The 23,826-nt window shown below is 36.4% G+C and overlaps 3 protein-coding genes across 3 annotated transcripts; 2 read left to right on the forward strand and 1 right to left on the reverse strand.

Annotated features, from left to right (window-relative positions):
- Window positions 1–340: 340 nt before the first annotated feature.
- Window positions 341–8,039, forward strand: LOC131771417 (S-phase kinase-associated protein 2). The gene is made up of 13 exons (XM_059087206.2): window positions 341–606; window positions 1,207–1,378; window positions 1,743–1,851; window positions 2,276–2,390; window positions 2,526–2,599; window positions 2,754–2,832; window positions 3,133–3,194; window positions 4,000–4,104; window positions 4,776–4,830; window positions 5,279–5,348; window positions 6,154–6,205; window positions 7,048–7,155; window positions 7,848–8,039. Exons 1-13 carry the CDS (start codon window positions 355–357, stop codon window positions 8,032–8,034), a joined length of 1,440 nt encoding a protein of 479 aa, XP_058943189.2. The 5' UTR covers window positions 341–354; the 3' UTR covers window positions 8,035–8,039.
- A 349-nt stretch (window positions 8,040–8,388) lies between these two features.
- On the reverse strand, window positions 8,389–19,013 carry LOC131771459 (G-protein coupled receptor-associated protein LMBRD2). The gene is made up of 14 exons (XM_059087258.2): window positions 18,725–19,013; window positions 18,293–18,504; window positions 17,191–17,358; window positions 16,124–16,334; window positions 15,694–15,768; window positions 14,814–14,980; window positions 14,628–14,699; window positions 13,974–14,026; window positions 13,615–13,796; window positions 12,594–12,727; window positions 11,988–12,096; window positions 11,189–11,390; window positions 10,766–10,809; window positions 8,389–10,304 (listed from the first exon to the last, which is right to left on the reverse strand). Exons 1-14 carry the CDS (start codon window positions 18,896–18,898, stop codon window positions 10,014–10,016), a joined length of 2,094 nt encoding a protein of 697 aa, XP_058943241.2. The 5' UTR covers window positions 18,899–19,013; the 3' UTR covers window positions 8,389–10,013.
- Window positions 19,014–19,829: 816 nt separating this feature from the next.
- LOC131771419 (putative protein disulfide-isomerase DDB_G0275025) lies at window positions 19,830–23,809 on the forward strand. The gene is made up of 5 exons (XM_059087208.2): window positions 19,830–20,113; window positions 20,501–20,735; window positions 21,747–22,295; window positions 22,863–23,190; window positions 23,528–23,809. Exons 1-5 carry the CDS (start codon window positions 19,841–19,843, stop codon window positions 23,589–23,591), a joined length of 1,449 nt encoding a protein of 482 aa, XP_058943191.2. The 5' UTR covers window positions 19,830–19,840; the 3' UTR covers window positions 23,592–23,809.
- Window positions 23,810–23,826: the final 17 nt, after the last annotated feature.

The raw sequence follows: 23,826 nt of genomic DNA on the forward strand, positions 1-23,826 counted from the left end.
CGCGATCATAAAAGTTCGCGTGAACGCGCTAATGGCATTACAGCACAACGCAATCTTCAAGTCAGTCTGCTTGTGTGATCTGAAGGGGGTCTCAGAGCTTATCTTGAACTTCATAGGGGAGCATGTTGCCGCGTAGAAGTCAGCTTTCAACTCTTAACTTTCTCCTGAGGAACACTTGAACAAGAGGAGAATGAAGCTAGGTTTCTGTTCCCTCACACCGTTGTCCAAGTATACTGAATTTTCCTTCGCCTCTGCCTCGATATGGTGATTGCTTTGCCTCGATCTGGTGAGTACCTGCCTGTTTTTCATTCGTTTATCACTCCTAAGCGGGAAATTTGTCTTCGATTTGGTGCAATGGCCCCCGTGCGAAGGAAACATCGGAAAAGAAGTGCAGCGAGAACCAAAGGAGGGTCACAGAAACATCCAAACAAGGATGTAGTTGGGACAGAAATTTCAAAAATAACATGTTCATCTAGCAGATCGAAGGTTGATCTAACATACAAAGAACTTGGCGTTGCAGAGCTGCAATGGCCCGCCGCGGACGAACGAGAACTGAGCCAAGAAATAATGAGAGTGAATCCACTAAATAGGCAGTCCATTCTTCAGGTAAATAAGAATTTCGTGAATGAACATTTTGCGAGGATTGAGCCTTATGCTAAACATCGTATTGTTATATTTAATAATTTATTTGCCTGTGAGTATAATTCAAACATTCCCGCCACATTTGTGTGTATTGCCTCACAGTTGTGTATGTTAATGAAGCTGAAATCGACGTGCTCTGTTGAATGTTATTCTTTTCTTGGTTTAATTTTTAATATTCATTTAAGCAATCTGATTCCCCTGATTCTTCGCTCGAGAGAAAGAAAGTCAGGAAAATCTTTCTGGACACAACTTTTAGGTCAAATTTAATCAATGTCCAATGTCAAAATTTATTTGTTTCTACACTGATCTATGTACAAGCCAAACTTTAAGTCAGTATGATTTGACAGGGTATCATAATTCTACGTACTACCTGCCATTTCTTTTAATTTTCATTCTGAGAATTAAGTGTCAAATCGGACAATATCCCTCGGATGATAATTTTTTTCAGTATTACATACAGACAGCATAGATGACAGTAATAAAGTCATATCCATTTCTACTCTTGGACTAGATCCATTTGTAAGCAGACACGTAGAGATCAACTTCTTTTGTCTTGTTTTCCAGGCTCCCTGTCAGAAGTTTGTTGTTAGTCATTGGGGAAAAACTTCATCTTTAGTGGCAAGTGGTTCATCATCCACTAACAGTAAAGCCTGGAAAAGTGGACCAAAATCAAAAGAATCAACAGCCTGTGTTCATAAAAGGAAAAGAACTGATGTGAAAGAAAAACCTACTCCTAGTAAGGCATAATTAGGACTGGAAATATATATATCATGAAAAGTCTCTCAAATCAAGGAAAAGTACAAATCATTCTTATTTGTTATGTCAAGAACTGGTCAACCCTTTAACTCCCATGAATGACAATCGCAAAATTTTCTTTGAAAAATTTCAAACAATGTCAAGCAGACAGGTGATGAGAATAGGGAAAAAAATCAATCAGAGGGTTATTAGTTGATCCGATACCAAATTCTCCATACTACATCATAAGAATTTTATGACAGTCAGCAAGGAAAATTACTATTGAGATCTTGGGAGTGAAAGAGTTAACAATATAACTTTTTGGTTACATCCACACATGACCTTCAATGAATTTTTTTTTTCAGATTATTGGATGATGTTATCTGATGAAATAATTCTGTCAATCTTTCAATTCTTACCAAAGAAGACAATAGTAAGATGCGCCAGAGTTTGCAAACACTGGCAAAGGCTAATGTAAGTAACATTAATTTTAATTAGTCTTAGTGGCAGCCAGTCCGTGATGCTAAATGTAACCCTAGCAGGGGTGTCAATAAATTGTTTCCAAAAGCCACTGCTGTAATGTAATAGGTGACCTTTCCTGTAAAGGAGCTGCAATTCTCCTTTTTCCTAGGGTTGTCTGGGGGCATGCCCCTCCCAATAAAATTTATAATCCAAAAATTTGTAATTCACCCTTGTGAAAGCCCATGCAAAACCCAAACTTGAGAGCCTGCTTACTAACAAAACAGAAGGAAGTAAGAGGTCTTAGATGTGGTGGTTCACCGCTTGTAACCAGCTTTTACTGAAACCTCTGCCCCAGTCTTAATGCATCAATTATTCCTGTTGATGCATCTCCTTTTACCTTTATCTGATCTCAATGGTTAAACACTCTCTTTTTCAGGTATGATGAAAGTCTATGGCATCGTGTAGACATGACTAAGTCAAACCTCTTACCTGGTTTGTTAGGAAAGGTATTAAAACGAGGAACCAGGGTGTTGCGAATAGCCCATGCAAAGGTAACCGCAGGTGTTCAGGTGTTCATGTCCATGATTTTTCTGCAGTTACATTTAATGTACTCATTCAGTAAAATTCTATGGACATGTTGTTTTAGATTATTTCTCATCAATAACATTTTAATGTCCCTTTTACAGGTTGCTTCACCTTTATGTGATGATAATGCTCCATTCTTCCTTGACGTAGTTCCTCTGTCACCAAAGTCACCAAGGTTAGTGTTCTCCAGAAGCACCCATATGTAGCCTGAAGTTTGGAAAAGTTGATGTTGGATCAAAAGTCAATTACGGTTTAATTTATTTCCAAGCACCCATTATAAATAACTAACATTAATCCTTTTTTTTTTCTTTCCTCTTTGTCATTTTAAGTAAGTCGTTATTCAACCTGAGATTATTAGATGCCACTTCATGCAGTTTTCAAGAGGATACCCTCCTCTGCCTTCTCATGGTATGTACTGAAAGTGGACTTCTTGAGATCAAAAGACCCTTTCCAAATGTTCAAGTCTAAGTTTGAGTTGAAGATGAGGGCTTTAGGAGTTTATTCTTCTGCCATTTCCAAAGACACAAGCTACTTTCAAGCTTTTCAATCTTTTCATCGAATTATATGCTACAGAAGAAAATCACTTGTATTAAGTGTCGTCTGTTCCAAGTGTAGTAGGATAGGGTAAGCTGCAGCGCAAATGAGAGATGACATAAAACATTATGAAACTCTTTTCATAAAATTGTTTGTGCGTTTATTTCACTTAAGCAATCGAAACAGCTGACCCACATCAGTTTGGAATCCTGCAAGGTTTCTACAGCCATATTAAAGTAAGAACAAGATACATTGACCTTTGTAGTAAATTACACAATCAGACCTTTTCCACTGTGAAAAGCACAGTTGCTAGTTCATAAGAGAACACTAATTCACTAACACAATCGTAATTTGATAATTGGCATGGTCTTTGCAGTGAGCCTTGTGGTTTCAAGTTTCCTTACCCTTCTTTCCTCCAAAACTTAACCCTTGAATTCCCAAGGTCAATCAGTGGCAAGAATTTTGTGTTAGATCAAGATAATAAATTTTACATGTACCTGATAAGTTTGAGTATTCTCATCAGCTATTTTTTAGGTAATGTATGGATATTGTAGGGAGATGCTACATGCTAATCACTTCTGGGAGTTCAAGGTTTAAAAAAAATAGAATCTGAAAAGTTCATTACTTAACCTTTTGACTCCCATGAGTGACCAAGACAGAATTTCTCCTTACAGTATCAATGCAATATCAACCAGATGAGTGATGAGAATAAAGAAAAATATAAATTAGGGGATAATTAGTTGATCCAATACTAAATTCTCTGAATGAATATTATAAGAATTGTATGGTTGACAGTAAGGAGAATTTAAAATTTGATCTGGGAGTTAAAGGGTTAAAAGATAAAGTAGATTTATCACAGGACTAATTACACTTATGTTTTAGAGATGATAATGGTGATGATGAGTTCTAATGATTGCTGCTTCAATCTTTGCAATGATAAATATAAATACTTATTCCAATTATAATTTTTCTCTGTAGATAACTTATACCTTTTTTTACACCCTTTGTTTTGATGCATATTGGCTTTTTTTCTGATTTTAGAGCCGTCAGTGAACTGCGCAATCTTGAAGTTTTAAATCTTGCCATGTGCACTGGTGTAACAATCACAGGAATTTGCTCCTTGGTTAAAGGTGGAAAAAACTCCAGGTGCATGTTCATTAAAAAACTTATTATGATCAGAAAAAATGCATTCTTAATGTTAGATTGTATTAAAAAAATAGATTCTCTGCTGCCATGGGTCTGGTCAGTGAAAGATCATAGATAACATCAAGATGTGGTAAGACCATAAAAAGTGGCACATGAGGTGCAGCCATGTGTGTCACTAATGTTCTGACCACATCTTGATGTCTTCTGTGATCCATTACTGTAAACCCATGGCAATGGAATCTATTTGTTTTAACCCATTACCTCCCATGAATGACCAAGACAGAATTTCTTCTTACAATGTCAATACAATGTCAACCAGATGAGTGATGAGAATAAAGAAAAATATCAAATTGGAGATAATTAGTTGATCCAATACTAAATTCTCTGAACTAACATAAGAATTGTATGGTTGATGGTAAGGAGAATTACAAATTTGATCTGGGAGTTAGAGGGTTAACAAGATAGAAAAGCAAAATGTTTTTGATGGTAACACGTCATCCATGCGTCTGCCCTTCAAGAACCAATCAAAATGCACGCATTTATAATTCAGCTTACCATACAAATCAGTTTGATGAATTTTTATTTCAAATCTGGCCAATTGACAGATAACTCTCATTTTAATATAATACGTGTACATATATTATGTTAAATTACTTCAGTTTTTATTTTAGACTCAAGCAGTTAAATTTAGCATGGACAAACCTCACAAAGGCAACAATGATGCAGGTAGATGATCCTATATCTAGATCTTGTTTTATCTATAGATTTTGTTTCTATAGATAGATCTTATCAGACTTGCTTGAATTAAACATCTTATGAAGAACAGACTTTTCATGAAACATCATTACATCTGGAAACATTCTACAAAATTACTTAACATATTTAATTGGTAACATTTCCTTTAAAACTTAGAATATGGCTGATACTAGAAATACTTTTTAACATTTTGTTTTCCAAGGAATAAACCAATCAGGCTTGAGAAAACTAAACTGTAACAGGAACAACAAAATGATCACCAATTCAAGAAGATCCCGATTGTTAAACAACTGATTCTTGTCAGCACCATAGGAAATGAATAAATTACAGTATTAAGAATATGGCTACAGATGCGAGGGTATAGAGAGTAGATGGTTTTCCAAGTATCACAGTGTATTTAAATTTATTATTTTAACAGCTTATAAAGAATCTACCACAGCTGCAACAACTCAACCTCAGTGGATGTAGAGAGACTCTTACTGATGACTGTATGTGATAACATATTGTGCACTTAGTCTAATTAGTAAATAGATTCCGTGTTGCTCTTCTCCAACTGATGACTGTATGTGATGATATATTGTGCACTAATTAACCCTTTAACTCCCATGAGTGACCAAGACAGAATTTCTCCTTACTATATCCATATAACATCATTTAGAAAAGTTGTGGGAATAAAGAAAAACATCAATTCTAGGATTTCTAATTGATCCAATACCAAATTCTCCAAACTAACATAATGAGAATCATTTGACAGACAGTAAGGAGAATTACTAATGAGATCTTGGGAGGTAAAGGGTTAATAAATAGATTCCATGTTGCTGTACTCTAACTGATGACCCTATGTGATGACATATTGTGCACTAATTAATAAATAGATTCTATGTTGCTGTGCTTCTGTTCAGTAATAGTTCATAAAATGCATCAAAATGTGGTAAAAACAACAGAGTGCCACAAAAGGCACAACCAAATTTTCCACTGATTTTCTTATCACATTTTGACAACTTCTGTGACTGTACAGACCTGCAGCAAAATGGAATTTATTTGTTTTATATGATAACAAAGTAAAATGTTATTTATGGTGAAATCATCAATGCTTCTGTCCTCCAGTAGATCATTAGTAAGAAACCACGCACAATGCATGTGTGCTGTAGCTGATCATATAAAGGGGAAATTTTTCTAAAACAAGCACCTTTCATCATTCTTTCACATCCCAACTCTTGACCACCAACATTTCTTCATAGTTTCCTTACAGTTCCTACATTCCTAAACCACTCTTATCTCTCTTGGCAATAGGCATCAAACAGCTTGTTAAATCATGTCCTCAACTAACTCATTTGGATGTCAGGTAAGAATGTCACAAACATAAATAATAAGTTTCCAGTCATCGTGTTGTATTCTGTTACAGACTCAGAGAGACTAACAACTTGTGTCTGGCTTTGCTTAATCCTTTAACCCTTTCACTCCCACAAGTGACCAAGACAGAATTTCTCCTTACAATATCAATACTAAATCAAGCAGGCAGGTGATGAGAATAGAGAAGATTATCAATCATGGGATTATTAGTTGATCCAATACCAAATTCTCTGAACTAAAATCATAAGAATTGTATGGCAGATAGTAAGGAGGATTACTAATCAGATCTTGAGAGTGAAAGGGTTAAACCCTAAGAGTGACCAGTATCTAATTTCTCCTTACAATAATACTTCTGAATCATTTCTTAAAATCGTGAGAATAAAGGAAATGATCACCAACCTAAGAAATTTTGTCTATTTAAACAATCTTCTTGTCAGTACCAAAGGAAATGCCCAAAGAAGAGTATTGAGAACGTGGACTCTAACATTAGGGTGTAGAGAGTAAAGCAAAGCCTGGGTAACTTAGTTGACCAACTTTTCAAGTCTCTGGGTAGATTAAATAAATTGGCTTTCCAAGGCTTCTGAGAGTTGGCCACCCCAGATTCTTGAGACAAGCTTTTTCATTTTGACACTTCAAAGACACTTTTTCAGTTTCAGCCATAATGACCATCTAACTGATGATGAAGCAACTTTAAGTAGAACAAAATTTGAAACTTTGCATAAAGAATGCACACAACTTAGAATTATAATTGTCTATTGGAAAGGTCAAATTTTCATACTTGTCAGAGTGAGAAAGTATTTTGTAAACTAATAGTCTGATAATTTATCTTTTCAGTGATGGAGTAATGTTAACTACTCAATCTCTAGAGGCAATTCTCAAACTAAAGAACTTGGTTTGGTTGGGTGTTAGCAGATGTTACAGTATTCCACCAGTTTCCTTCAGGTAACAAATGGAATCCACTATTAAAACATGTTAAGTGGGCTGACTTTTTAAATTTAATTTATTGTTTTATCATCATAATGTGTTCATATATTCTTGTTAAGTCTTGCAGAACTAGTTGCCTATCATTGTTAGAGCCTACCCCTGTTATAGTCACATGAATTGATTGGAAGCATTTTTACCCTTGCCAGATGGGATGCAAGTTCATTGCAGGTTATTCCCTCCCCTGCCCTGCCCTCCCCCTACCTTCAGCATTTTGTCATTGCAGCTTTTGTTAATAACAACAACCTGAATTCTTTCTTATCCAACCTACACAAAACTACTCATAACTGAAAATAAAATTTTAAAACTGGCTGTCTGGAATATATAACCATCAGGGTTTGCCAATTCAGGCAATCAACCATCTTCTTGATGAAGGGAGTAAGTTTCAAAAGAAATTGTGATACTGTGTCAGTGGGGATATTACAAGATAATTTTGATTTATCAAATTAGTCACCATAAAGAGTTTCAAGCATTAGCTCTTCCCCATTCACTCTGACAAAGGGCAAATGCTTAAAGTATCAGCTTTAGAAACTCTTTACAGTGGCCAATTTACATTATGTGATCAAATTAGTTGATAAAACCAAACATTTCTTTTCCTTACATTGAATTTCACATCCTCCACACATTAATAACTTTTTCATTTTACTTTTCAGCTTATTTACCAAGATCAAATCACTTAAAACTCTGCAGCTCTTTGGTCTTCTGAACACAGAAGGTGTAGAACTACTGAAGGCTGACCTTCCAAACGTCAATGTGAACAAGTCATTTTTCTCAACTATTGCAAGACCAGTTGGGTCTGTGTACTTAGGAATGATATGGGGGGTCCAGTGCAAAGATTAAAAATTACAAATTATTTTAAATTAGGTTATTAAATCTCCATGAGATATTCTTACACTTTTGAAGATTCTTTCTGGGCAATTTGATTTAAATTTCGAAAAGTTTCTCTCCTATAAATTTTTGTATCGTGGTTAATGATTGTAATCAATCCCTTTGGTTTCATGTACTCTTTTTAGAGAAATACGACTTTTTTAAGCCTGGAGGCTTCATTTTTTCTGCATGACATTATCTTCATTTCAATTCAAAATTTTAAATTTTTCTAAATATATTTTTTATATCCAGCATTTTCAGATGCAGTTGATCTCAGAGAGATGCAATTATTTTAAGTTAGAAAAATTGGTATAATATGTAAGTCAGACTTGACACAAATTTCTTAGTTTGGACAGTTTTTCAATAAAGAAGTTAATTGTTCAGTTTTTTGAAACATACCAAATGTAATTATATTTTCTCTTACATCAGTACAGAGTATGTCTTTGTTGGCAAAATTTAATACATATTTTAATTAGTTCATCAATCAACTGTTCAGATCTTATCTCCCTAATTGTTAATTCTCCCCTCTAGCAGCTACTCCTCTCTAAGCAAATAAGTTGTGAGAATTTGGTATTAGATCAAGATAACTTCTATCTGATAAATTTAAGTATTCTCATTACCTGTTTGCTAGATGATGTATAGATTTTATAGGGAGAACTTGCTTGTTAATCACTTCTGGAAGTTAAAGGGTAACCAACGACAGTGATCCAATTCACAAGCATTTCCAGCTTAGCCCTTTCAATGGTGGCTATCCCAAGTTGTGATGCACACAGAATATGCCATATCAAAACACATGCAAATGCTATCCAACTGATAGCATTTCAATATATTAATTTCAGTGGCTCTTAATGTTCCATGCTTCCTAAAGTTAAAGTAATAAATACAATAAGTCATATTAGAAATACACAAGCTTATGGACTTCTGTTGCAGTGACTTTGCCCAACTATCAACCCACCTTTGATTGTTTGTTAGAACTGATACATGTTCAAGTTTAAAATAGTTTGATATCAGTTAACAATGGCTTGTTTCCATCTTGCCTATGTATTATTGAATTGGAAACACAATGACTTTTTATGAAACTACTTTTCAGCTGTACAATTTACCATCTTACTATATAAATACACTACTTACACTCATACCCTTGGGTAATACCCCTGAAATTTAAGCCCTAATTTCCCCTTTACTTCATGAGAAATCATGGACAAAATTAACATCTGACTGCCTTTCACACAACCAGGCTAAGGGCTAGAGGAAAAAATCTAAAATGCAACTTGTTTTCAAGAATTGGATTGAAATGAAAATTGCATGGATTTGTTCAGATTGGTTAATGAGCTACACAAGTTACTTTGCTAAGACAGAAATATATTTGCCCCAGACAACTGAATATGAATTTTTCAAGTTTGGCAAAATATTGGTTGAGATCTTTTAACTTTAAGTCCTTATGAAAAGGCTGACATTTCAAATTTGTTGTTCAGAAATGACCAATGACAGCAAACTTACGATAAAACCAAAATACCTACTTGATTATTAACAAGAACCTTGAAATTCAACACTGACCCCTATAACTTAAGCCACCTTTTTTTTTCCTCCAAAGTTCAAGTCAACAGTAATTGAAAATTTATCATTCATTCTTGTTTCTTTACTGGACCACAAGTGTAATTTGAATCAAGTCAGGAATCATCCGTTAAAAAAATGACCAATACTGTTTCAGCTGAGACCCTTAGCCCAGAATATATATTGATCTTGCTTTGAACAACATTGCCTAAAGGGGCAATTCATCAAAACAAACAATTCCTTACAAAGGGATGAAGCTTAAGAAAAGGAAGACATTTGAGACTTTTTGATAATGCTTATTTTCTGAAAGGTGACTGGTAGAACTAGGAGGAAAATGTCACATTCATTTACAATTTTCAAGTTCACAAAGACAAGATTAAGTCTAAAATCTTCAATCACTATAAATCATCAAAAATGTTCTTTGGTGCTCGACTAGAGGAAGATATTCCATAACCTGAGGCACCACCATAACTGGATCCTGAACTGTTGATATCATAATCTGCAGCTGACAGCAACTCTACACGATCACTCTCAGGCTCGAACCGTGAATACCTTGCATAATTTCCATCTGATGCAGTTAAATTTGTGCTAGATGAGGCATGATCCTTGCTTGAGAGTCCTCTGCCTTCACGATCTGATTTACGAGTAAGTTTTCTTTTTGCTGACTCAGCTCTTTCTGACCAAGTTTCCTAGGAAAACACAGAGTAGGTTATTACTATTACCATAAGATCACTTGCTGTACCTATCAATTCTAACAGGTAATTAAACTCCATGAGTTTGAACTTATGCAATTCCTTCTACATAGAATTTCCAAACAAAAAGATACCATATTTACCCGCAGATAGGCCGCACCCGCGTATTGGCCGCACCCCAAACTTTCAATGGTTTTCATGGGAAAAAAAAAATTGTTGAGGTCGAGTACCGGGTAGTTGTATGTGTTGTAAGTTAGGAACAATTTAAAGCGAACATTAAAACGCCAATTTACTGTACTACCGTGAATTCTCGTGCATATTAATGAGGTGTCAAAACGCTTGTACCCGCGTATAAGCCGCAACCCCAATTTCGGTCCCATTTTTCCGGGAAAAAAGTGCGGCCTATCCGCGGGTAAATACGGTACTAGTGAAGGAAAAGTTGGACAACTGTAACTAACCTTTCTACTGCCATCTTCTGTCAGCATCTCTCTCTTTCTTCTCTCTGCAAAGGACAAAAACATGCTGATTGTTTTGTACACAAACTTGACAGATATGTCATGTGAACAGAATTAAATTCTAATATGCAAGTGAAGAGAAACACTGCAAGCTGAGTAAATTATGGAGCCTGAGGACACAACAAGATTCTCCAAAATTCTTCTTTCAAACTGACCTGTATTTCCTTGTACATCACAAGGAGAATTTGATATTTCATCAAAAGTCACTAAAGGCTTACTTCAACCTACCCCTGCAATCCTCAACATTTAAAGTCATAGACACTTGTTTGAAAAAGAAATCTGATAGTGACACAACCTTGCAACAGCTTCTTTCAAATGTTACAAAACTATCTCATCTTTGTAATTACACATGTAACTTGAGTATACCTCTTCGTGCTATATCCTTTCCTTCACTGACATACTCTGCTGACAGATCATCTTCAATGATAAAAGTTTGGAAACCAAGACAGTTTAAACATCTAGTGCCAAGGCTGAAGTATGTAGCCAGGCACACCAGTACAACACACATTGGGTAGTACATGTTCACTCCCTTGGAAATTAATGACAGTACATCCATGTGACCCATGAACTGTAAAACAAAAAGAAGGGTAAATCTAACTGTCTATCCAACAAGAGGTTAACCCTTAAACCCCTAAAAGTGATTATCATCTAATTTCTGCCTACAATGTCAATCCTGAATCAAACTTTAAGGTCACAAGAATAAAGGAGATGATCACAGAGAACCTTTGGATTTTTGAACAAATTCTCCATGTCAGAATCTTAGAAATGACAAACAAGCCCAAAACAATGTTCTCCATATCTACACCAATCATCTCAAATTTGCTAATGGAGGAAAGAGAGAAGACGAAAGGATCACACAAACAAGTAGAAAAGAAGGGCAATTTTGATAAATATTTTCTGGGACCCTTTCCTTCACAATTGTTATCTAAATCTCTCAGTTACTAAAAAAGTTGGCTGTGATGATCCACACTCAAAGTCTGAGGAGTCCTTATGATAAATCATGTTGCTGTAATCTTTTTTATTTCATTTAACATTTAAAGACTTTGAAGAATTAAGTTCAGGGTTGGTATTACCACCCACCCAACCCCCCACCCCTTCCTAACTCTTTCCCACCCCACCCCTACAACTTGGTAAGGTGTTGCACATGACAGATTATCATCCTTACTTTAGTAAAGGAAGTTTCCACTGGTTCCGCTTCCCCAGTCACATGGCCATCAAGATGAATAACAGCAAGAAAGTTAAGACATAAAGCATATGTTAGGCGACATAGAAGTCTGCAAAGAAAGACAAAAGCTAACATTGAAAGTTTTGTTTTAAATCCTGGTAAACACAAACTTTCTGATGTTACAGTGATGATGCTTTTAAGAGTCCACAATCAATGCTTGTCTAGTCAAGTGCTGTTTTGCATCTTAACTTAAAATGTCTTTATCTTTGATCTGATGTTCTGAAAATTTAATGCTCCCTGGCTTGAAATATATTTCAAACATTGGTCATGAATGCTCTAAATATATTCTTCACTTTCAAAGAGTTTAATTACCTTTTCACCCCCAAGTTTACAATTATATCAATTCTACTCCCTAGATGCTATGCATTGCTTCATGCTCATTCTGAGAATTTGGTACCAAATAAAACAATAACCATTGATTTTTTCCCTTATTTTTCAGACCACCTCTTTGCTTCAAAATATACATTAATGTTGTAAGGAGAAATTCCTTTCCCATAACTCTCTGGGCTGACAAGGCTTAAAGAAACTGACCCCTGTTTTACTTACAATCCACTGAAGAGCAAGCTGTTTGGATCCGTCTGATGCTTGGGTGCAAAGTAGTAATAGTTGAAGAATCTCATTCTGAATACAGTGTAGTACACACAAACACACATGTATGAAATGATTATACATGATATAACCTGAAACAAAAACAAACTTGAGCTTAGTTTTTGTTAATATTTGAAAAATACTTTAGGGTTAACCAGTTCAATACTATGTAGCTTTGATGTTTGCTTGTTTATGCTGAACTTTACCGCGAACAGTAAACGAATTACAGTCAAGTCGCCGACAGTTCAACTCACCAACGCCAACTGGCCAACATATAAAATTGAGTAAAGACATCAGCGAGTTGGTCTTCAATCCAATACAACTTATTAGAAGTTAAACATATAGAAAAGTAAAAGATCTTTAGTAAAAAAAACAATTTTTTTCCAACAAAGTTTATAAGGATCTCATGGTGAATAAAGCAAGGAAAACATTGCCAATGACTACGAAAGCTTCAGACGTGAACGAGTTATTGTGTACACTGTCATAATAAAAGATAATACTAAAGGTCTTGTCAAGAAAGCCAAATTTAAAAAAAAAAAATCTGACCGATTGACATGTTATATCTTTACAGTGTTGTTGTCACACAATAACGCATTTGTGTCTAAAGCTTTTTTGGTCATTGAAGTAAAAGTAAAAGTTAAGTAAAAGTGAAGTAAAAATAAAAGTTAAGTAAAAGTGAAGTAAAAAAAGTGAAGTAAAAGTTTTTTTACTTAAGATCTTTTACTTTTCTATATGTTTAACTTCTAATAAGTTGTATTGGATTGAAGACCAACTCGCCGACGTCTCTACTCAATTTAATACGTCGGCGAGTTGGCGTTGGCGAGTTGAACCATCGGCAACTCGACTAGATACCCAGTAAACAGTTGAACAAGTTGAAGTAAATCAAATGGTTCACGATTTTCTGAGTTCCACAGTAAATAAAGAAAAGGCAAAGAAATATTTTATCTTTATCGGCAAGTTTTTTTCAAAATAAACCCACCTCTACGTAGAAATAATAATATCCTTTACTAGCACTGCGTATCATCTGCGCAAATATTGACAACACTGGCTGAACATTGAAGAATGTCACCTCTGACCACACCAGAGTCACAGACAATAAAAACAGAAGAATTGCTGTGAAGCGCAGTAACCATGGAAACAACCAGACACGCCAATACCACTCTAAAATGATGTGTGAAATAGAAAAAAGGTAAAACTTCCATGAAAAGTACATTCAATTTTCTGGAAATCAGGTTTTTTTACAGATTTGAAAGGTAAAATTTTCATTCAAAGGTAAAGAACTAGAGGAGTCACCATTGATCTTGTGCAATTTTAAGGGATTAGATCACATTTACATACCCAGAACTGGTTTGATTCCAGTTACAGGCCCTTTTAAAGATGATTTGTAATGTCTGGAAAGAAAAAAAATGATAAATTTAAAGACATCTTTTTAAATTCTGAAAGAATAAATTGACACAGTTGCAGCTGGGGATAGACAAGGACAAAAGACTACATCCTTAGATAGAGCCTTAGAGAAAGTCCAACATGACTCAACACCATAATTTTTAACATTTCACAGGCATCTTTTTATATTGATTTCACACTTTTTAGATCACTTTAAGTCAGCCCTTTTACTCCCAAGATCTGAATATCAACTCTCTGCACTGTCTGCTATACATTTCCTATAATTTTAGCTCTAAGAATTAAATCAGTATTTTATTTTTCTTTCTTTTCATAACCTTGTCCTTCAGAATAAGCATTAACATTGTTATGAGAAATTCCAATTTGTTCACTCTTACAAGTGAAAGGATTCATAAGACCAGAACAACACAACTAGAAAACACTACTAAGAATGCTAGAGTTAGACAGAGCTTAAACCATTCATCTCTAAAACTGGATTTCAGTAACACTAATACCCCAACTTTCAGTTTTTTCCAGACTCATTCTCTTAACCTTCCGCCCTCTAATGAAGTAAAGATCCTTCAAGTTTTTCATAAACTATGCCATACACACCTATCACTGCTACCAGCATTCCGTGATAAGTCTTCCAACTCAAACACCTTTTCAAGCTGCATGTTCCACTGACTAGGATTAGAAAACAAAACAAAGCCATTATCAGGCACTATATCTTCTTAACAAAACTTTAACTCTCGATTTGATTGATACAAGAGCAGTGTATAATATCTACTATCTTCTCACCAATGTGTCCGTCTTGAAGTGTGAGTGACAATGATTACTCTCTTGTGAAGTTTCACCAAGCTTTTCTCAGTGTGTGTCTCTGTGATTTTACTTCCGGTCTCCCTAAGGTAGTCCTCATAATCAACATAGTCATCAGTCCCTCTATTGAAGCCTGACTCCTCTGGGAACTACACCATGAATAATCAATTGACCCTAACATTAGTACATGTATGCAAGTTCTCCACACTACTCTCTATACTTTTCCTATGGTACTTACAAAGAGAATTTGTCTTATAATCAAAGGCTTCTTGAGTTTGCGATTCTTTTCTTTATTTTCATGACCCTAATGTTTGATTCAGGGTGATACCATTGGAAGAAATTAGATGCTTATCACTATTAGGACTTAAAGGGTCAACATATATAGAAATGAGTGAGAGATGTGATGGCCATATGATTAGCTCAATGGAATCTAGGTTGTAAGGTTCTGATTTCAGCCCTAGCAGGGTCACTGTGTTGTGTTCTTGGGCAATATAATTTATTCGCACAGTCCCTCTCTCTACTTGGGATTATAAATGGGTACAGGCAAACTGCCAGAGGGAAAACTGACAAAATGCTTGGGGGTGGGGGTAACTTGCGACAGACTAGCATCCCATCCAGTGAGAGTGGCAATTGTCTCACTTCACTTCTCACTTTATGCTACTTAACCCTTTAGCTCCCAATATCTAATTGTTAATTCTCCCTTCTTGCTGCTACATATTTCCTTGTAAATCATTTACAAGAATTTGGTGTTAGATCAAGATAACGACTTCTACCTAGTCTTCTATATGATAATCTCTTCTGGGAGTCTAAGGGTTAAACTGGAATAAGCTTTAGCAAAGTGAGCCAGTAAGATTCAATTTACCTTTTTTATAATAACTTCAAGGTACTTTCTAAGAGGGTGCCTGTAACGTATGGCTTCTGATGCACGATGTACCTCCTGTAAAAAGATTAATCTAATCTCATCAACAACAAAGTCAAAAACACAACTAACAATTTTGGTTACTATCATTCTTGTATCTCAAAGAATATTTCCTCTTTCCTTTAAAGAAGATCAGTGAGTTCTTGAGAGAGCATAAAGGTCTCCATTGTTTGATCAAAATGAAAACACATCATGTGGAAAAAACAGATTATTAACACTACAAAAGAAAGAAATCACAAGCCTTCAGTGAAAAAAAAAATCATAAAGAAGATTTGTCTGAATGACATAACAGGCTAAAACTTATCTACTGTAAGGACAGTACACATACTACTCAAGAACTCAAAATGATAAGACTGGCTGCAGTTCTGGCTACCTCTAAGACTTCTGAAAACTGTTCATCAGCTTCTTCTTTTTCAACACTCAGCTTTGAGATCTTGAAATATGCATGAGCCATCTGGAGCTCTAGCCTGGCAGTATTCCATGTGGTGCGTGGCACTTCAACCAATCCATAACCCATCAGAAATACCAGTAGAAGTAGCCCCCAAGTATTAGAAGCAGTGATACCAAGAATTTGGAGATTTGCTCTGGTTTGATAAAAAAAAAATAACATGCTCATACTTAAATAAATTTTGTAAATAGAATAAGAAAGATGGCAAGTTTTGAGCTCAGTAGATAAATAGAGAAAGATGTTTTTCGTCTTGTCACAAGCATGGGACAAAGAAAAATTGTGAGTCCAGGACGGAAATTGCACCTAATACAGGCGCCAATGCGCCTAATACAGGCGCCAATGCGCCTAAATTTTTCACTTTGGCGACCAAATCCTGAAAGTTAGTTGCCAAATTGGTGACTAGAACATTTCATCATAACCTTACCAAGAGATATAGTGAATTAAAAAGATTTGCAAAGATAAATCCGCGGCAAACTTCCTCGTTAAGTTTGTTTCCAAAACGCAGCACATGCATCTCGATCGATAACTAGACACCATCGTGGATTTAGATGAGCCTGAAGGTTGTATATCATCCATCCTAGTGTCCACTTTGTAGCACGTTAAAGATCTTTTCCCTAACTTAATTTTGGAGGGTCTATCTAGAACGCTGACAGCGTAAAGAAAGATTTTGTTTGTCTTTGAAAATGGCGACCAACTTTTTTTGAATTGGCTACCACTTTGAAGAATTTAGTAGCCAAGTGGCTATCAGAAAAAAAAGTTAATTTCACACCCTGGAGTCCCATGAGGAACCGAACCTAAGACCTTCAGATGCATCGGAGCGTGGAATCCAAAGGTCTGAGGTTTAATTCCTCATGGGGACTCAGAATTTTTTCTTTGTCCCACGCTTGTGGCAAGATGAAAAACATCTATCTCTCTACCAACCCAAACAGTCAGTCACCCAAATATCACATCAGAAAACAAGAATTTCTTTTTAAAAAGGAAACAGCACTTACCCATCTAAATGAATATCAGGTTTCACAATGACATAAACAAGAAGGATACCAAAGATGATCAGATAGCTGCCATACCACAGTGCATTCTCATACAGTGCAGTTTTGATTTTTCCACGCACAGTGAAATCTCCAGCATAGGAGTATGATTGCATTATAGGCAGGATAAGCCTAAACAAAAGAGAAAAAAATTTTTAGAGTGAAAGTTTGTGTCACTTTTTACTTGCTTGAATGCTGCATGTTTTAATTATTCACACTAACACAGTGTGTAAACATAACCCTTTGCACCCCAATATCAGTATGCACATTTTCTGTATTGTTCTTTATACATTTCCTGAGGGGCTGATGAGAATGTGTTTAACAATGAAGAGCTTCTCAAGTTGGTGATAATTTCCTTAATTCTGAAGAATGTTTGTACAACCAGCCATTTTTTATTTGGAGATAGAGGCAGTGGTGGGGGAGGGGGCTGGGAAAGGCTAAATATTCACTTCCCTGCTCCCACCCCTCTCCTTAATTTTGACCATCACTTACCCCCTTGGTACAAATTTATTTCTCTCCTAAGCACTCCACTGCCATTGAAATCAAAGATGGCCACCATAATTTTCATGAAGAGAATTCTGAGTACTAGCTTGCCAAAATTATGCCTGCTCTGCAGCTAAGGTGAATAAGGCATATTTGTATGATTTTCTCAGCATCTTGGATACATTTGGGTCAAATAAATTGTTAGAAAAATTCAATCATTGATTCTTATCACAGTTTCCATATGTGGGTAACAAAAGAGTCATTATCCTTTTGAAAATTATGTAATTAGAAGCAAAATTTAAAACAATTTCACAAAGAAATCAGTGAAAATAAACAGATCCAAACAAAAGGTGTTTTGGAGTACAGGTGCAAAGCTTTTAGATAAAAGCTTCAAAGCATACACACTTAAATTCTAAAACTCGCTCCCAGAAATTCATTATGAAAAATTATGAAAAAATATACTAATCTCTACCCCAAATTCAGTCATGTCACCGACTGCAACATATGAATCTGAAGTGTCAATCATCAAAAATTATTCATTCATGTGCGATTTTTATCATTGTTGTCCAGTCCTTGAACTCACCATGAAAGTATCTGGGAAGACCAGTATACAACCCGCCAAAGATCAGGAAGAACGTGCTCTGGTAGATAACTCCAGGGCTTCTCACAGTCACTTGACGGAGTCGTCTTGCTGGAGTTCTTAACGGAGCCATTTTTTGATGAGTTTGAGCCAAGATCTCTCTTCTGTTCATTGATGTTTAATCCAGCTTCAAACAAACATTTCCTATAAAATGTCTGAATCGTGCACAAAACGTTACATTCTACGTTTTGAATCCGATCTTCCTGCTCAGGTAGAACGTTTGTTTTTGATATTATAAACAAAGTAATTTGAAGTGAAATCCACTTAAAATAAAACCAACAAGGTCTGACGTTTCATAACAGGGTTTACGGGTCCTCGTTTCGAGAATATATCACAAAGATAGTCCTTCTTTTCTGGGAAAATACTTAGACTTACCCCTGATACGTCTAAAGGAAGGATGAAGACGATGAGAAACGAGAAATACCAAGAAATAAAAACTGCTGTTGTGACAAGCCAATGTTGCTTTCGCCAGTTTCCATACTGGTGAAGAAGACATAGGGTAAGAAGGAAGACAAAGATCATTTCCACCGTAAACGGTGCAGCACTCATCTTGAAATAGCTTGGTTCCCACACGCACTGAGTTTTTGTCCTTTAGTAATGAGTCTGCTTAGAAAAGGTGGTTAAAAGTTTGATGATATGGCAGAAGTTCCTCAGCTGACCGATCATAGCTGTGTTTTCAGGAAGCCTGGAAACTAGCAACTTTTCGCAAAGGCTTGATAGAGCCTGGGTACGAGTAAAAGGACGTAGAACTGATCACTCAAAAACCGTTCCTTTCCTAACATATTTCCCATACTTCTAAAGACGAAGAAAGAAAGAAAGAAAGAAAGAAAAAAAGAAAAAAAGTGAAAAATGCCACATGGTGTACCAAGTGTCCGTTTTTCACTTGCAATTTACAAAGCTATATTATTCTTTCATATTCCGGTTTTATTTTCTCTACGCCGTGCAGACTTATATGTAAGTTTTCTACTGCATGACACATTCAACTCTCTGACTGTCTAACAAATCGCGTATTTTACGAACGACATTTTTCAATATAGAATGTCATGAAGGTTCTGAGATGTAAGACTGAATTTAGAAGACACAGGAGCCTGGCGATTAAATGAACAATAGCACACAACGTGTTGCAGTATAAGACGCCAACAAAACCATATTAATTGATTCATATATTGTTTAAACAGCTGATTAACTGATGTAAACCTATCTTATGCCACGTAAAATTAGGTTTTGTACCCTACAACTCATTAAAAAAATCTTTTATCTGAGTCGAAGCTTTGATTCCTCTTTAATCAAGAGCTCGAACGTTAGATCGCAGTTTACACTGACCAGATCAAAAGAATCATAGATTTCTCTTCAAGTTGGGAAGGTTCGAGAAAAGTTTTCAAGCGGACGGATTGATTTTTCCGACGCAAAATTGTAATTCGGAAAAAACATTTTTAGAGACGACAAATATTTTTCTTGAATACACCTGTTATGAGTGAACTTCCGAAAAAGATGAGTCTCCAAACATTTTCAATTTTCATAGTATTTTTCCTCGTAAAACTCGAGTTTTCCTTGTCGACGAAACATGGTATAGTAGAAATCACTGCAAGTAATTATCAACGTTTAGTGATTGACGGAGACAAAGATGCCTGGATTGTCGCTGTGAAAGGTGCTGGGAAAGTTTCAATGGACGAATGGAGGAAAACTGAGCTTGATATGCGTGGCTTGTCTGTGCGAGTCGGAATAATTGATCCAGACACTGATGGTGCATTTTTGAAGAGGAAGGTAAACTGTTCGTTATTTCGTGGTCAAAGTTTATCAGTCATTTTGCGATTAACTCTGTCACTCCCAGGATCTCATTGGTAATTCTCTTTACTGTCTTTCATACAATTCTTATAATGATGGTTCAGAGAATTTGTTGTTAGATCAACTATTAATCCCCTAATTGGTATGGTTCCTTATTCTCAAAACTTACGTGGTTGATATTTGAACTGATATTGTAAGGAGAAATTCTGTCTTGGTCACTCAGAAGAATTAAAGCGTTAAGATAAAGATGTATCCCCATGGATAATACACCTCGTGTGCTATGAAGGAAATCAACGTGTCATACTGTTAATGGTAATCATACTGATTACACATCATGGTCACAATAACGTCTGTTTTGTACCTTAGGGTTTCCTCCAGAGAGACAAAAAATATTCAGTGGCTCGTGTTTTTCCTTACGGTGGTTACAAAATAAAATCAGCGGGAAAAAAAGATGTGAAATCTCGATTAGAAGCCGAAACTGAGGTGCTAGAAAGTCTTCCAGATGAAACAACCAAAGTTTCAACAATGGAAGAACTACAGCACTGTGTGAGAAGAGGATACGCAGCCAAACCCCTCAAAATGCCAGTTTTGCTACTAACAGGTAACATATTTTTCAGTAGGGGAGGGAGGGGGTGGTGTCCAATCACTTTTTCTTGACAAAGAGGGATAGGGGTGGTATGTTACCTTTGTACCCAACACCTCCCTAGCTAATAAAGCCATTGGTTACCATAAAATTGAAATGAGTGTGGGCCTTACGTATGTACTGCCCTCGCGAGTGCTAAGGTTAACTTTCATGTAAGATAGTGTGTTTGGTCTAATAAAACAGTAGGGTTTACGTTCACAGGCATAAACATGTTTTGGGTCAACTCGGAGTCATTTTAGCCCGAGCTGGTAGATGATGACTCTGAGGAGGGCTCAAAACAAATTTATTCCCAAGAAAATAAACTGTACTACTATTTATAGACTTTATATCACATAGGAAGGCATAAAGAAATAAGAAACTGAGAAAAAAAGACGACAGAACAGTCTGAACAGCCACGCGAGTGCGCAAGCGGGCTAAAATACATTTAACCGCAATACCCGACAAAGTGATGGTAGAGAAAGATGTTTTTTCCTCTTATCACGAGCGTGGGACAAAGAAAAAATTCTGAGTCCTCATGAGGAATCGAGCCTCAGACCTTCGGTTTCTGCGTTCCAATGCTCTATCACTGAGCCACAGAGACTCCACGGTGAGCGAGGTCTATTATGACGTTCATACAGTGACAATAATTGGGTAAGGTTCATGTGTAAGGAGCTTGACTGTCTTTGTGCCACGCTCCCAACGCAGGTGTACAAAGATAACATTGAAAAGTCATAAAATAAACCCTCTACACTTTAAGATCGGTATTCATATTCTCCATACTGTTCTCTGTATATTTATTAAGGTGCTGACAAGGAGAATTTGTCTAACCATCAATAGTTTCTTTAGCCGGGTGATCATTTCCTTTATTCTCGTGACATTAATGTGTGATTTAGTGGTGATATTGTAAGGAGAAATTAGATGCTGGTCACTCTTAAGGGTTAAAGGGTTAATAAGTATTTTGATCCACTCTCGCCTTTTTTTCTTTTTCAGACAAAAGTATCACATCGCCTGTTTTTCGTGCTATTGCCCTCAAATATTCCAAATATTTCAACTTTGTTGTCCTTCACAAGCCGAGTCAAGAGGTGTTGCACAATTTCCAACTAAGACAGACTCCAGCAATCCTGGTCATGATTGCAACACAAAGTGAAGACAAGCAAATCATTAGATTTAGCTCAGTGATTTACGACCCCAAGGAATATGGTGAAATATCTTACCTTAATTTGACTAGATTTTTCTTCTCTGTCCATGAGAAGCATTGGCTAGACCACCCAGACGCGAAGAAATACAAAGGAAAAGTTGGCTTGAGAGAGTTCTTCATTGAAGACGTGAAGAACACACTGGGGGGAGAGTTTGAGAGTGACAGACCAGAAGATGAGAGTAAAGTGGCCAAAGAAATTACGTTCGAGAATCAAAACAGAATGTGTGCAGATTCTAATAGGGGCTTATGTCTCATCTACTTTGTGAATGGCAAGGACAAGAAAGGGGTCAGAAAGGCTTTGAAGTTTTTTAAAGATCTACGGAAAATGTCAAACGTCAGAGGTGAGAAAATATTTCGATCTATAACTAAAGGCATCTTGAAATGTTTCTTGTGAATGAGAGACGGCATCCGAGAAAAGCAGCTTTAGGGACATGATAGGTTTTTATTCTTATAATACTGAGTTAATTATTAGTTCCGGTAGCGATGCAGAATAATACATTTGTCTTACTTTGGAGAAAAAAAGCCCGCCATTACAATTATCTAGTGTAAAATAAAAGATAATTTAAGTGAGAATGTATGAGAACCTCAAAGGATAAAGGACAGGAATATCCCACAACCAGGTATCCCCTCTTTACCAGAAAGTCCTGCAAAGCCGCAGCACGCTGTCCCTAAAATAGCTTAGGGAAAAAAGCCACAGGACAACCAATAGCAGTGAGACTTTCTGCCTACGAGCTCCCGCCCTCCCTTCTCTCCCTCCCTCCCGTCCCTACCCCCCCTCATCGTCCGTCCCTCCCCTACTCCCTCTCCTTTCTCTCACTCCCGTCTCCTCCATTCCAGAAGAGAATTGAATGAATCAAATTCGGTTGAAATTATTCTTAACGAGATTATTTCTTTTAAAATTCTTCCAGGTAAACCTGTACTCTATTTCTGGATTAACGGATCTTGCCATCCAGAATATGGTGAAATTTTTGGAATCTCTCCGCACAACCTTCCTATGTTGCTGTTTGCAAAACCAATGCAGCGGTTGTTTAAAACTCTGAGTGGAAGCTTTACAAAGGAAAAAGTCAGTGATATTATATGGAATATATTTCTGGACCGTGAGGCGTTGTCGCCTTTTTCACGGTTTAACGAAATTCTTCCCGTCGACTGCCAGAAAGGGGCGCCTTCGAAGCAAATTAAGAGAGAGGAAAATCAAGACAAGAATATGAAAAGAAAGGAGAAGAAAAAGAGCGAAAAGTAAGTATAATTTAGAGTGTAGACATCAAAGTCGTGCTGGATTTCACTAATGACACTTCACCACGCATTCTGATTGGTCCAAAGAACTTGCACCATTTCTCGACCAAACATATTTAAAACTGGAACTTATCGCTTAACTTTAACTCTTAACTGTCCCCCCCTTCCCCCCTCAGTAAGTACCACAGACACCAACCATCTCTTAAGAGGGGTACGCATGGTCAGCGTTTACCACCGGGGAATTCGGGTGAGGCTGAAAACTCGGAAAAACTAGGGTGGGATTTTAAGAGGAAGAGGGAATGGTTGAAAAAAGCGAGATTCATGTTTGTTTCGTTTACAGGAAAGCTTCAAGTAAGGCAAAGGATACAAAGGCGAGGAAGACCACGAGAGTAGACGAACTCTGACTGCTAGAATCTTGTTCTTTGTTCTGTTCTTGATGAAAACGATTTCGAAATTGTTCAATTTTTTCTTTTTCGTTACTTTGCAATTCCAAGACCCGATATTGTAAGAGGCAACTTAAAATAAAAATTACTGACCACCACAACTTTCTCAAAGGACCAAACAAAATATAACACTTGTAAAAAAAGATTGAAAAAAAAATGATAATACTAAAGGTTTCTTCAAATTATAAATCTTAAA

The sequence above is a fragment of the Pocillopora verrucosa genome, chromosome 12 (genome assembly GCF_036669915.1).
Source record: "Pocillopora verrucosa isolate sample1 chromosome 12, ASM3666991v2, whole genome shotgun sequence".
Lineage (NCBI taxonomy): Eukaryota > Metazoa > Cnidaria > Anthozoa > Scleractinia > Pocilloporidae > Pocillopora > Pocillopora verrucosa.